The following is a 16,034-nucleotide window of genomic DNA, read 5'->3' on the forward strand; positions in this document are numbered from 1 at the left end:
CAAAAATAGGACCTGAACAGTGTCAGCTCCCTATCCACCATGCTATCCATCCTTTCAAAGGAGACAAGTAAGTTGAAGTGACTAAGTCAATGTACTGTAAGCTAAGAAGAAGAAGAAGAGGTAGGGGGAAAGCTTCTCAAATATCAACAATCACATCCTCCAAGAGTGCATGAAGCTAAGTTCTGCTTCCTAAATCACCAAAAAATGCTGGGTGTGAGGATTCCAATACTGCAAGGCTGCCATGATCTGAAGCATTCAGGCTCACTTGGAGAAACACCCTGGCTCCAAATCAGTTTCTTCTGTATCACATCTATTTTCTTTTTGGATGTTCTATGACAATTATTATTATTTCCAGAGCTTCTTCTTTACTGCTTCACTATCTCTTCTTCCTGTCTTCTCTCAAATCCCAATAAAAGTTCCACCTTCTCCAGGAAGCCTTTCCTGAGCCTCCAAAATCCTAGTGCCCATCTCAAATGCATCCTGTCTTTATCTCATGTATACACAGATGTTTGCATATCATCCAACCCACAGGGGCTGTCTTGGAGCTTTCGTTTTATTTCTAGGGACTTGGCCTAGTGCCACAAAATACTAGGACCCAAAGAATATAACTATTTCATAACATCAAAAGACCTCAAAACACTGGTAAGCCAGGTTGGAGACTTCAATCATCCAGGGATCTTGGAAAAACAAAATCTTCTAAGCTTTCCAAGGTAAAACATAAGTCATTAATGAAGTTGCTCCCTAGGTTTTATGAAGTCACATTAATAAAATGCTTTGAATTTGTGCCCAAAGAAAGATACACAGTAATATATAAATATATAAAATGCTTTGAATTTATGCCCAAAGATACACAGTAATATATAAATGTAAATATATATATATATGTATATATGCAGACACAGAGATATCTCAGAGCACATATTTTCAGATATGTCCAATGTACTGCTTTCATTTTGTTACAAAGGGAGAGTTAGATTTTGAATAGGCAGGTGAGGGGGAGGTTGACTGACAAAGGACAAGGGAAAAGGAGCAAGTAAAAAACTTTAAACAAAGAAACTGTATTCTTTTAGGATATTTAATATATTGATGACCTCATAACAACAATAAGCAGGCAGGACTAAAGACTCAGGGAAAAGAACCTTTAGACAAAATTCTTTCCCTTAGATCCAGGAGACTGACTAAGCATGGAGAACAGCTAGCTTTAAAGACACACATACTTTTCCACTTAATTAAAACATTTGGTATTCCTTCAGATAATTGGATAGAGACTCCTGCAGAAGAATCTTTCTAAAAGTTCACTGTGGTGAAGGCTAATATAAATTTCATCAGCCAATCAATGATCTTGGTGCTAATCTATAAGATAGATTTATTAAGAGACAGCAGTTAATTCAGTCTAAAAATATTCCATATCTTTAGTTTAGTCACTAACATAACCAACCAAAGCACTCCAGCTATGAAAAGGGTATATAAAGTCAGGACCTTGATCCTTAGACATAAAACTATGGTAGGTAAATGGTGCAGTAGATAGAGCACTGGCCTTGGAGCCAGGAGAACAGGAGTTTGAATCCAGCCTCAGACACTTGCTACGTACAACGCTTGTCCTTATTTTCAAAGAAGACCACCATATCAGGGAGGTGATGCCATGACAAGCACACGAACTGGATATGAGTGAGGGGGTGCTGTGCTAAGTCACCAGCCTCACTTTCTCCCCCCAGAGCCATCTGGGTCCAACGGCCAGATAGGGATCAGGATGACTGGAGATGGTCCTGGGTACAAGGCAGTCAGGATTAAGTGACTTGCCCAAGGTCACATAGTGTGAATCCAGAGGCTGGATTCAAACTCCTGCCCTCTTGATTCCAAGGCTATCCACTGCACCTCCTAGCTGCCTTACTAGTTGTGTGACCTTAACAAGTCACTTAATCCTGATTGTCTTGCACCCAGGGCCATCTTCTGTCATCCTGATTCCTATCTAGCCACTGGACCCAGATGGCTCTGGGGAGAAAGTGAGACTGGGGACTTAGCATACCCCCCGACTCAAATCCAGTTCGTGTGCTTGTCATGGCCTCACCTCTCTGATTTCATGGTCTTCTTCCAGAATGAAGGACAAATATTATTTCCTTTACTCATACTCAACATTTGGGAGACTCCAAAAGTGTGGGAGAGAAGAGGTATCAGACTGACTACCAAACTGAAGGTCTACAGAGCCATTGTGCCGACCTCATTGCTTTATGCCTATGAAACCTGGACAGTCTACTAGTGCCATGTCATGAAACTGAATCACTTTCATTTAAATTGTCTTAGGAAGATTCTAAAGATCACCTGGCAGGAGAAGATTCCAGACACAGGTCCTTTCCTGAGCTAAACTGCCTAGCATTTCAACAGTACTACAGAGAGGGCAACTATGATGGGTTGGACATGTTATTAGAATGCCAGATACATGCTTGCCAAAAAGATTATTTTATGGAAAACTCACCCAGGGCAAGTGCCTACAAGGGAGTCAGAAGAAGTGATACTGAGACACCCTGAAGGTCACACTGAAAATCTTTAGAATTGACTGTACAGCTTGGGAGACACTGGCATAAGACTGCCCCAGCATGGCATGCCCTCATCAGAGAGGGGGCTGCACTCTATGAAGAAGGCAGAATGGAAGCAGCTCAGAGGAAACATGTCATAGGTAAGCTTGAAGTACCTACCCCAGGTGTTTACAAGGACAATTTATGCCTGACCTGTGGTAGAGAATTCCAAGCTCATATCGGTCTGATCAGTCACAATTGAACACACTGTAATTTGTCTCAAACATAGTAATGTCATTTTGCTGTTCTTCAGTAATGAAGGCCAAGAACCAACCAACAACCAAAATTTTATATATGTAATAATAGTGTAATAACATTATATATGCAATAAGAATTCAATAAGAATATTATACATCCCCAGATGCAAATGGAATTTAGACTATTCCACACCTAATTTGTAATTGTGGATATCTTTTTATTTACTTTCTTTTCCAAAGTAACCTTAGACTATAGAGAATGAAAGATTGTATACACCCCGGTGCCCAGCCACTTCACCTGTGTCATATTCTTTATTGTTTATTAAAACAGTAAAACAACCTAGACAAGACTAATTTTCTGTCTCATGCAAGCCATTAAGTTAAAATCACTCACCAGGGTCTTGATCCAGTATCTCAAAACTGCAAGGTGTAGCATGTAAGGAATATAACACTGGATTAATATAAAAGAATAGGCAAATAGTGGGGCAAAGAGACATATTTTGGACAATCTCCTATTTCTCACTATGGTGCTGAATTAAAAGAGAAAGAAGCAAAATCCCCTCTCTGATAATGGTACTGATGATTCAGTATCAGTAAGGATAGTGTTGATTTCTTTTAATATGCTTTGTTTATGCTAAACCTTCGACTAAGTTTGACCTAGATTCCCTCATGACCAACATTTGCCAGCTAATATTAGGGGTATAATGTTAAAGCCAAGGTTCTCCCTACATGAGGTTAACCAACCATCTCTCAATTGCTATACCAAATTGTCTTTTCTTTCATTTTTGCCCTTAATTTTTTTTTATCCCAGAGCTTATTCCTAGCCTCTCACCCAAGGTGGGGGGGGGGGAAGAAAGCAAAATGCTTGTGACAAATATGCAGCCTCCAGCAAAACAAATCCCCACCCTGACAGATGGTCTTTTCTGAATCCTTATTCACCTCTCTAAAACTTTGAACACTATTGGACATCCTCTCCTTCTGTATACCCCATCTCCTTTTAAATTTTAAATTTCAATTTTAAAATGCTGCGCTCTCTCTCTCTCTCTAGCTATCTTCCATCACCTATATCCTGTTCCATCACTGTTATTGTTCCCTGAGGCTCTGGGCTAGACAATCCTCTCCCTTCCTTCCTGTTCCCATGGGTCCAATTATCATCTTTATACAGATGACTAAAAAAAAAATCCATGTCCAATCCTAATTGCTTTGCTGAACTTCAATCTGTCATTAATAACTGGTTACTAGCAGCTTCACCTGAATATCCCATGGGCATCTCAAATTAACCATGTCCAAAAGAGTTCATTATTTCCCCCCCTTCTCTGAGAGAGAGAGAGAGAGAGAGAGAGAGAGAGAGAGAGAGACATCAAATTTCCTTACTTATGCTCAGAGTCACACAGGGTCATACTAAGATTCCACCTTAAAATCTTCCCTCTCCTTCATCCCTTCTTTCCAGTTAGTTGCCAAATCTTGTCAGTTCTACCTCTAAAATATTTTTTTATTTTCTATATTTTATTAAATGTATTTAATATCAATCCCCATCTGTCCACTAACAGAGTCATCATGCAAGTTCAGGGTCTCATCACATCTTTTTCCTTGACTACCAAAAAGGTCTCAAAATTCAATTCTCCACTTTTAGTCTCTTTCTTTCTAATCTAGTATTTATAAAGTGGCCAAAATAATCATTCTAAAACTCATGCTTGACCATAACACTGCTCTCCCCAAGAAGCTTCAGTGGTTCTCAACTACCACTAGGGTAAAAGACATCCTAGGAGCTAGGATGAAATACAATTCAGATCGGTGCGGCTTGTCTCCAGTCTACATTTCCAAACTTACTTCATATAATCTATAGTTCAGCTTACTGATGTGCTGTGCATTTTCTTCCTTTACAGCTTGCTTTACAGATCATTTCAGGGTCTACTCCCTGATCCCCTTTAGCTGTTGGTATTTTCTCCCACCCCAAGTTATATTTTGTTTACATACTATCTACTTCACTAGAATGTGAGCTCCTTCTTTGCATTTCTAGTACCCAACAGTGTTTGGAACCAGTTGCTGAGTTAAACTGATCCATATAGTAATTAAATCCATAAACTGATCATGTCTCACAGCATCCTAACTGGCTAGTATCCTGGATTTGGGAGAGTATTCTAGATTTGGACATATTAAGCCAAATTTCCATTAAAATTAAAATTTTATACAAAGTAGGTCTAAATCATTTAAATATTTTTCTTGAGTTCCTATGCCACACCAAGTAGAAAATATGTGTGAGAGATTCCCAGTTTGGGTCCTTAGTACTTCCTTTAATAGAGAGGCTAGGAGACACAGGAGGAATATTCATATACTTGAGCTCAAATCTGGTCTCAGACATTTACTATCTGTATAATCCTAGGCAATTTTGTTAACCTTGCTTGCCTCAGTTTTCTTATATGTAAAAAGCCCTGGAGAAGGAAATGGCAAACCAATCTAGTATCTTCACCAAGGCAAAACCCCAACTGAGGGATTGGACATGACTAAATAGTCAAAATAACTGTCTCATGGGTTACCATGACCAAAGAATTCATTATCTATCTACAGGCCAGTCTTTTATGAAGGAATGGGACTTAGCCAGTCCAGTGCTTAGAAAGCATATGTATCGTCAAAAAGACTAATCAAAGTCTTTTCCAGCATCAGATAACCTACAAAGTTTCTTCTTTCACTGGCCTAAGTTTCCAGAGCAAGAGTGTGGTCCACTCCACAACCACACAAAACCCACCTTTTGGAACTTTTCCAAAGCAATTTGGAGTTAGAGCAATGAGAAATTGGGACGGGTAAAAGAGAAGGGGAGAGAGTTGCCTATGGGTAAGCTCTTTGAGCACTTTATTCCCAGACTACTTTTGACCCTTTACCTTGAAGGGGATCTTTGGGTTAAAAAAAAAAAAGCCTAACAAGCAACCAATACAAAGAATCAAGCATGAGGAAACAAGGACTGGGACATGTCCAATGTGGAAAAAATGAAGGAGTTTGGAGTAAAGGCATCTTCTCATATAGAATCTAAATACTGGAAACTTGAGGTCTAACTACTCACCAGTGGCCAAATCCAAGACCTGGCCAAAGACCATCTGAGATGTAGGAACAAGGTTGTTAATGAGAGAGGTGCTTGTCACTGTTGAGCTTTAGGTCTCCTCTCACTCATTATATATGCCAGTTCCTTCCTTGCATCTTCTATTGTCTAACTAACAGATAGATGGAAAAGGAAGTCAGTCGTGCTACTCCCAAGTCTCTTCCTACAAGAAGCAGCAGACTGTGACTGTTTTTAAAGTGATTTTTTTTCATAAATAGTTATATTTTAAGTGTTTTCCCAGTATATGTGACAATGTATTAAAATCCAGATTATCACTTAAAGCCAGCTTCTTTAAATCTTTGAGACTGAGAACTGTGAAAGGATAAAACCCTGGAGGAGAAGTCGATTTAAAGTCTTAGGATTTTTTATAAACCCCAAATTAAATTAGAAATAGCTAACTGGAAAAATATTTGCCATAAATTTCTCTGACAAAAATCGAATATTGAAGATATATTACACGTAATATATATCAAAATCTTTTCCAAACATACAAATCAAAGACTATGAACAGGCAATTTTCAAAGATAGATAAGTATTCCAGATCACCAATAACAGAAATGCAAATTAAAATAACACTCTAACATTCCACCTCACATCCATCACTAAAAAAAAAAGAGGACAATGAGAATTTCTAAAGAGGTTGCACAAAAACGGCACAATGATGCACTGTTGCTGAAGCGTGAAGTGGTTTGACAATTCTGGAAAACGATTTGAAACTATACCCAAAGAGTCTCTACCCTCTATATATCCTTTGAACCACTACTAAGTGTATACACTCTAGTCTAATGAGACATTAAAGATACAGGGGGAAAGATCCACACATAAAAAATATTTATGGCAACACTTGTTGTTATAGCATATAACTGGAGACAAAATAGATGTCAATCAATTGGGAAATGACAGGACAAATTATGGTCCAGGATTGAAATGGAATATCATTGCACCATAAGCAATAATAAAGAGAATGACTTCAAAGATACCTGGAAACCTTGTATGAACTGATGCTGGGTGAAGCCAGTAGAACTATTTAGAAATGACAAGATTGTAGAGAAAATTATTCTGAAAGACTTCATAACTGACAAATGCAGAAAATGATTATAATTCCAGAAGAATGATAATGAAGCATACTTCCTATCACTTGGTAAAGGATAGAAAAACAGAATGAGACCTGTTTTTAGATAAAAATCAATAAAATATAAATATATTTTGAATATACTTATTTTCTGCAAAGAAAGGCTTTTATTTGGAGAGAAGGAGCTATGGGAATATTGTGAGAGAACATTGGGACAGTAACACACAGAAAAAGAAAAAATGAAAAAAATCAATGACATATTTTTCAAAAATATACAGCGTAAAAGGATGTATCAAAGAAGATGCAGAAAAGCATGTTGAACCTTATATAGATATAAATTTAATCAACTTATATTCAAAAGTAAAACATCTACAACATAGAACAAGGGTTCCAGAAAGCACAATGGAAAAATGGGGTAGAGTGGAATCAGAATTCTGGAGAGGCAAGATTGACATGGATGTTAGGTGGGAGCCAAGAAAGGGGTTATGACTTTGGGAGCCAATAACTAAGATTCTGCATGAAGTCACAGGTCACCCAGTGAGCATACTTTCAATAACAGCAAGATTTGAATATCAACCTTTGAACAAGAAGTAGAAATGAGACAGGAAGGAAAGTGAGCGGGGAATGATGCACAGCACATACAGGAAAGGACACAAGAGAGTACATGTCAAGCTGGAAACAAAGAATTTTTGAGATCTGAATGACAATGATCAAAATGAACAACAGTCAACTAACATAAGTTCTAAAGTGTCTTTGGAAAAAACTAAGCAGTAAATGATATGGATTTTCCTATGTGATTTCGGAAGGAGTCATTTTTGAGGTAGAGCTGAAAAGTCGATTCCCCAAAACGGACACCTTAAGTGTCATCTCCAATTATTTCCTAGGATTCTCGGATTTATTCCAAGTAGATATTGGAGAGTACAAGAAAAGAGCAACAGAGTAGCTGTAGACACAGATTCGATGAAAATTACCAATAACTCAAAACCTATCTAACACAAAGGCTGCACTTCCATGGTAGCAAATACAGAAGGACAAGTGAAGTCTATCATTCAGCTATTTAGATTGCAGCTTCCTTGAGAGGATGACTAGGTTTTTTTTCTTTTGGGTTTGGCTTTGTTGTTGTTTTGTTACTGTTTTATCTTTGTATGGAATAGGTTCTCAATACATGATTATTAAATCTGAATTCTGGCTCTAAAATTTTCAGTAACTAATAACTGTGGCCCTTAATTTTTAAAACATGGTAGCTTGCATCCCAATTATTTCAATAGTACTACAATCAAATATTCTTTCTGCATGCTTAAGGCTTCACACTCATTTTCAATGCTCTTTCAAATGAACTGAATGTGTCAGACTTGACAGATACTGCTAGCCTCACAGAGAGAGCGTGACATATCTCAAAGATTCTCATAGAAGATCAGCAATGCAAAGATTGGCAATGTTATCATGCAAATGGCAAATTAAATTGGACTCTCTAAAGTTATATTCCATTCAAAGACAGCAAATGTTTCAAATTTCTGATTCACTCTGAAAGAAAAGATTGGTACTGCCCTCTTTTATCATCTGAAGGTTATTTTCACATTTGGAAGAAGTCAGAACTTTTTTTAATAAAACTTTAGATTCTCTGTGATGGAGCAAAAGGGTGATAATGGGAAATAAGAAGCAGAGAAGGAAGGAAATGGACAATCTCTGTATTTTCTGCATTACCATACTGAAAGAGACACATGATGGGTTTGGGTCCTCAGTATACTGCCAACAATGATTTCTATTTAAGAAATGATGTATTGAACTATATGAATGGTTAATCAGGGAAGGAAATGAGTCAGCCAAGTGACAACAGTAAGTTTGAAAAGGACCAAGCCTAGGTCCTGAAAAAGTAAAAGAACTAAGGAAAGGCTTACAATGTATTGGGTTGATACAGTACATAGATTTAGAGGTAGAAGGGAACTCTGAGGCCCGTCTTGTCCAATATCTATTTGACAAAACAGCCTCAGGTTAAGCAACTTATTTGAGATTACACAGCTAGTTAGTATCTGGGGTAGGATTGGATCTCCAATCTTGAATACAAGTCTAGTGCTCTATTCCCTGTACCATATAACTACAGATCTATTGGGGAGATACATGGAAAATAATCATAAAAAATGAGGATACATGACAGGTTTTATTTGACATTGGAGGAGCAACTACCCACAGTGATGCAATTGTCTCACTGGAGTTCCATGTTTTACTCCTTTTTGTGAAAATACGATTAATGCAAAATAAGAATGTTCTAGAAGTTACTAAATCTGAGCTTCTCTGCCTGACATTCAGGTCTATGCTAAATTCCCAGAAAAGTAGCATAAAGCACACTCTGGTTTAAGAGGGAATATCTCCTGGATGTTATAAGAAGCAAATCATTCTTCTAATTGAATTTAGTTCGCTATCCAAGGGAATCTCGGGCAGTTCTCAGTTGAGGAATTTGTGTGAGTGCTTAGGGCTTTAAAAACTGACCTACTTGGTTAGTATTTAACTAATTGTTGTAGCTGTTGTCCGGTCATTTCAGTACATTTGACTCTAGCTGACCTCATTTGGAGTTCGTCTAGCAAAGAGAATAGAGTGATTTGCCTTCTCCTACTCCAGTTAATTTTACTGATGAGGAAACTGAGACAAGAAGGTGAAATGATTTTTCCAGGGTCATATAGTTAGTGTCTTATGCAAGATTTGAAATCAAGGGGCGGCTAGGTGGTGCAGTGGATAGAGCACCGGCCTTGGAGTCAGGAGTACCTGAGTTCAAATCCGACCTCAGACACTTAATCACTGCCTAGCTGTGTGGCCTTGGACAAGCCACTTAACCCCATTGCCTTGAAAAATCTAAAAAAAAAAAAAAAAAAAAAAAAAGATTTGAAATCAAGAGGATGATTCTTCCTGACTCTAGCTATCCATTATGCCACCTAGCTGCCCCATTTAGGTAATTAGGGACACAAAAAGATCATGAAAGCGAAGTAAGATGATACCAAGGAAGTGAAATAATTAGAGAAGCCAGAAGACACTAAGTCTAAAATAGATATGAAACAACCTCAAATTGCCTTTGAGTTTTCATTTCACTTCTAAGCCCTCATCAATAACTAGTAATAGTGGCAGAAACTCTCTGTGGCAAGAAAGGAAAATCTTAATGTTTAAAAAACACAATGAAGAACCATTAATTCAACAAATATTTGAATAAGTGGCGTGAGGAATACAAAGCTGTGCAAAAAAAAAAAAGTTCCCTTGCCCTCAAGTTTGTGTCCTAGGGAGGGAGTTAACATTTAACTACAATGTAATACAGTATATCATAATTACCATATGAGTGATGCAAGCTGAATTCTATGGATATGTAGACTATTTCTCATTAGGACTGATCAGGGCAGGCAACATGAAAGATGGGCAGAACTCAAAACAGATATCTATTAGAAAAGGGTATTATAGAAAGAGAAAATTATGAAGTTGGAAAAGTAGAAAGAATATTTGAGATGATAAGATTGAGCTGAGACATAAGGGTCATGTAAGTACTTGGAGAAGTCTAGAATGGCAGATCCTGCAGAGTTTAAAATACCAGGATAAAAGGTTGAGGAACTTTTTGGCTACTTTCCAGATTATTAAGAAGAATACAAAGTTTGCTTAAAGAATGGAAAATTTTCATTTCAAAAAAAAAAAAAAAGGAACCTAAAAGTTGGAGAGGAAAAACCTAACCTGTATGATTTGCTAAATGGCCTTCCAAGATCAGCTGAGGTGTCTACTGACCAGAGATGAATGACAGAGGCTTGGTTGCTTTTCTAGGGTATGTATCCAAGATATGATTGAGAAATTTAAGTGACTTTCCAAATATGACAGATGCTAAAAAATCAGTTCACTGCCAAATAAAGAGACAAATCACCAAACTCTGCAGACAGCTAAGTTATGAAGTCTTTGGTAGCTGTAGAGCCTCACCTTTCAATAAAAAAAAAGTATAACAATACAATCTCTCAAATAGGCTGGAATGTTATTTATTTTGTCTTTATTGTTTCCTCAAATAGAATATAAGCTCACTGAGGGTAGATATTATTTCATTTTTATTTGCCTATCCCTCTACTTAACACAGTATCTGGCCCCTAGAAGGGGACTTAATAAATGCTTATGGATTATTAGCAAATTGTAAAATAAATTCCTTTCTTAAAGTAAGTGCTGATCACTAAAATTACTGTGGGAGAAGGGAATGATCAGGACACTGTGATAAGTGATTCCCCATCTCTCCACCCACCCAAATGATGAAATCACCAAAGAGAAAGGATAAGTAATAGGACAAAGAGGTGTCAGCTAATGTAACCTCTTAGGGTCACCAAGAATGAAGCCAAAGCTGGTTCACATTTATTCTGGATCATATCTCTTTTTCTCCTCCAGAGGGAGCTTAAATACAATAAAAAAAAAAAAAAGTTAGATTCTATTCCATGTATTCTGACATCAAGAAGAAAAATAAACTGTTTCAGGAGATGGTGGTTTATTCTCTGATGCTGGTAGGCTAAGGTTTTCTTTTCTTTCCCTTCATTCCCAAACACCAATACAGTAAGGAACGCAAGAACTGGATCCATCATGGCTAATAGGCAAATTCAGACATATTACTTCCTGATCCTTTGTATGGCATAGTTTTCCCCTCACATACAAACATATTGAAGTTAGAATTGAGAATATCTATTTTTCCTGCCCCACTCTTTTTGAAATAGCGTCTACCTAACTACTTCACCAGCTACCCAATAAGGGGGACCTCTAAACAAAACATTTATTTTTTTGTAAAGGAAGTACATAATTAAGTTAAAGGAAGTAAACTGTTGCTGCTAGCTTACTAGGAAGACAGGAAAGTTAGTCAGCACTTTTTTATTTTCTCTTAGCTGCATTTTGTTAACCTTCCTCATTATCTAAATCAGAAATTTTTAACCTCAAGTCCATGGTCCCTTTTTTTAATATTTTGATAATTGTATTTCAATATGATTGATTTCCTTTGTAATCCTATATGTTTTATTTCATGCTTTTACAAATATTATGCTGAGAAAGGGGTTCATAGGCTTCCCCAGACTCCCAAAGGGGTCCAGGAGTCCTGTTCTAAACCCTTTTCTGGCCCATTCAGAGGTTCTAGAGATATCATTAGTCTCTCTGCTCCTCACTACTCAAATGTGTGTCCAACTCTGCTGAAACAAAGGAACAGTAGTCTGGGACTGTAGATGCTCTTTCCCTGGACCAAAGGTGCTTCAAACCCTATAGCAAAAGGATACTTAAGATATAAACAAATTCCTTCTTTCAATTTTTAAATCATTTCACTCTTGCAAAGTGGTCTCTAGCACTGAATAACTGTTAGAGAAGTGCTAGAAAAATATGTTAATTAACCTTGCCACCTATTACTGTGCAATTTGCATTTCTTAGCAATGTCACTCCTCAGTAAAGAGGGGAGAATCTGAAAGATAATGAATGTTGTCAGAGAGTAAAGACTCAAGTCTCTATAAATGCTGAATTTTCTTCTTCCTCTTGGAGAATTCAGAATAGGCATGTCTTCAGAGAGGGAAGGAAAGCTTTCAGGTAAAATATTAAATTCATTGATATATTTTCAGAAGGAATAAAACTGATCTTCAAAAATAGAGTAAACTAACTAGGTTTCTGGATATCCTTAGATGACACAAAGAAAGCAATAAATTAAACAAGAAAATGAAAAAACTCATCATACCTGAAGAGAAACCACACTGACATTATCAAAATGGAGATGTCCATTAGGCTGCGTTACTGCTGGGTTTGCATAACATTTGACTCTATTAATGGCAGGTAGTTTAGGGGTTGGAGCATTCGCTTTTTCTTGGGAAGGGAAGAAATCCTCATTTCTAAAGTGAGCATGATCATTCTGTAGTGGAAAAATGTAAAAATACACATCTAAGAGATCAATACACAAGTTGATCAAGACAGGCAAACAGAAGGAAAGGAGTCTACTTTCTATTCACAAGTAGAAAAAAATCACATATTATTTTATATTGCATGCTGAATACAAAATTATAAAAAATTACATTTTTTCCTCACTTTAAAATACCGTCATTGAATTCTTTTTCTTTATCTAGAAATACATTGAAACAGAATGGATACAAACTATGTTATTCAATGTTTAGTTTATCTTTGCACTAAGCAAATGGTAACATATCATGTGAATCAATGTGTTGCTTCATAGCATTATTTTAATTCTATTAACCAAAACTATCTCTTCTTTTGCTTATATCAAATCACTGGTGCCTAGCAAAACATCAAAAGAGGAAGAGACTGCTTCAGGACAGCACTTTTACCTGCCCATATGTCTTCAGTAGCATCTTAAGGACACGTTCAACAAAGAAAAGGATATAGAATCCACCAAACACTGCAGCTGCTTTTTCAATGTAGTTATCAACCTTGGGATCAAATCCAAATGCCTAAGAGAATGAATAATAAATGTAAATGTACCCAAATAATAATTGTAATGAACTCTATTAGTTACAGGAAAACAAATATCATCATTATTATGACATCAATAGCGTCAAGATCGCAAAGTCCATTTTCCCTATCTACATAACTTCTGTGGATCTATCTTCCAAAAACACATGTAAACATGAGCAAAAATATTGATAATCACTGTGGTACATTTTTGGAGGAAGTCAAAAGTAACTCATGCAACCAGAAGACTGTGAATAATGAAAGGAAACACATCGCAATGAAAGGCAGAGGATGGAAGACCCCCTGGCTCTGTCTAGACAAGCAATCTTCCTTCATGTTTAAAATATCATATAGGTTTTGGAGGTACTATGGAAATGGCAAATCAATTCCCTTATGTTCCTTAAAACCTGTCTCTGGATATCTGTTCTTAAAAAGGAATCAATGTATTATAAGTATCATTAGCAAATCCATACTTTGAAATCTTTATAAGGGACTTTTGGTCAAAAACGTAGAGGGAAGGAGGAGGGAATAAGAAGACTCGGGGCTTGGGGAGAAAGATAAGGAAAAGAGAGATTTAAGTGGATAAAGGGAGGCTAACAAAAAGAGAAAATGTCCTAAGAAAAAATAAAGAGTTGATAATTGTGTTTATTTCAAGAAGAAAAACTTAGAGTTAGGACCAAAAACTATAGGAGCGCCCCCCATGATAAACAGAAACACTCATCTCACTTTCTCCCCCCAGAAGATTCAGAAAAGAAAAATCAACATAAAAAAACACAGAAACTACCATTTGAGGCTCCCAAAGCTGTATAACTCACATGTGAATAGCTGCCTAATGTGAAAAGCATTGGGTTAGGAGCCAGACCTCTCACACATTCAAATGGAGCTGCAACTCACATTGACCTACTAATCCAATGTGACATTTTTTTTGCAAGGCAAATGGAGTTAAGCGGCTTGCCCAAGGCCACACTACCCACTTCAGACTTCCAGTGTTCACTAAGCTCATCCTTTGAGTATTTCCAATGGTGAACAAAGAATTTTCCCTAATGCTAAGGGGCTTTTTAGAACTTCAACTTGATAACAGAAGGTCTTCCAGTGTATGTATGTGTTAGTTTCATATATATGTGTATATTAGTTTTTACCTTAAGTTGCTATGTTAATGCTAGCTATTCTTATTTTGGTTTATTTTTTTTTTTAGGTTTTTGCAAGGCAATGGGGTTAAGTGACTTGCCCAAGGTCACACAGATAGGTAATTATTAAGTGTCCGAGACCAGATTTGAACACAGGCACTCCTGACTCCAGGACCAGGGCTCGATCCACTGCATCACCTAGCTGCCCCATGATATATATTTAAAAGTGCCATATGTATCTTTATGCATCATGTCCATAGACACATGGACTTCTACAATGCTTCAAAAGATCTGTGATTTCACTGATCTCTATATTGCATGAATTAATACAAATCTGAGTTCTTCCTTTTTTTTAGAAAAGAGCTGGGGTCCATTAATCTATTTTTTTAATATGCTGATAAGTATGAATGGTTTCCTTTACCCCCCTATGTACGTTCTTTAGTTTATGCATTCAGATACATGAAGGGGCCCAGGGACTTCACCATTCTTAAACTCAAGGGATGCAGGACGGACACACACACACACACACACACCAGATGAAAAATCCATGCTTTAGAAACACTGAAACCAATGGTAATGTTCAATTTCCTGGTGAAGAAACTCTCTTCACTTTGTGGAAGAGAGGTCTCAGATCACCATGGATGGGATGTCTTTCCAACAAGGGGAATGCATCCAAAAGTTATACCCAAAGAGCACTGCATTATATTAGCCCATGGAAGGTGACTTCCATGATTCAATGAAGCCCTGAAGGAAGATTTTATACAGAGGCATAGAACATTTTAGCTATATAACAGGTATACATACTTCAGTGAAAGCCAGGAAGAATAAATTCATGGCATAGGGCTCTACTGCATTTTATTCATCTGTATTATAGGGATAAGAACTGAACCTCTTGATTCTAATGATAAAGGAAATTTCTGCAATCAAAGCACATCAATACCCTTTCTCCAGTTTAGACTTCTTGAAGGACATGGATGGATTAAGTGACATACCCAAGATCATACATCAGGAATGTATCAGAGATAAGAATCAAACCCAGGTCTTCCTCCAAGACCAGCTCTCTAACTCCTATACAACACTGCCTTTCATATATAGATATGTATCACCACCATTTTATCATATTTATCTTATTATACATGCCACTGCTATAAATTATATAATTAAAATAAATATTCACATTATTCTATTCAAACTCTTACTGATTAGGCCAAATAAACATTCCATTTCTTGATTTTATGTGTCAAGATAGGAAATGACCGAAGTTGCCTAGGTCTAAATTGTCAAAGAGAATCAGAAATTAAGTGTCAGTATTTGCTTATAAGGCTATGATGATAGCCATTAAAATAAAATATTCTACTTTCAAAAAAACTACTCCCAATAAACAGGACCTAATCAATAAATTTGCTAATTATCCTTTCCTCTTTCAGAAATGTTTGATTTTCAGGATGACATGTATATATGGTTTTATTATGCAAACAAAAGAATCCAGTTTTTTGTAGTCTTTATATACTGTTCATTTGAAAGTGTCAATATGACAATAAA

General features: G+C 36.8%; 1 protein-coding gene across 1 annotated transcript in view; it reads right to left on the reverse strand.

Moving 5' to 3' along the window:
• The window catches only part of SLC39A8 (solute carrier family 39 member 8), a 61,557-nt gene that overhangs the window by 16,357 nt on the left and 29,166 nt on the right, over nucleotides 1-16,034 (reverse strand). Inside the window, exons 4-5 of the mRNA XM_074228155.1 lie at nucleotides 13,242-13,364; nucleotides 12,641-12,811 (exon numbers count right to left, since the gene is read on the reverse strand). Of these exons, the coding sequence (XP_074084256.1) occupies nucleotides 12,641-12,811; nucleotides 13,242-13,364 (294 nt within the window). The remainder of the gene's footprint in view (nucleotides 1-12,640; nucleotides 12,812-13,241; nucleotides 13,365-16,034) is intronic.

The sequence above is a fragment of the Macrotis lagotis genome, chromosome 3, assembly GCF_037893015.1.
Source record: "Macrotis lagotis isolate mMagLag1 chromosome 3, bilby.v1.9.chrom.fasta, whole genome shotgun sequence".
Lineage (NCBI taxonomy): Eukaryota > Metazoa > Chordata > Mammalia > Peramelemorphia > Peramelidae > Macrotis > Macrotis lagotis.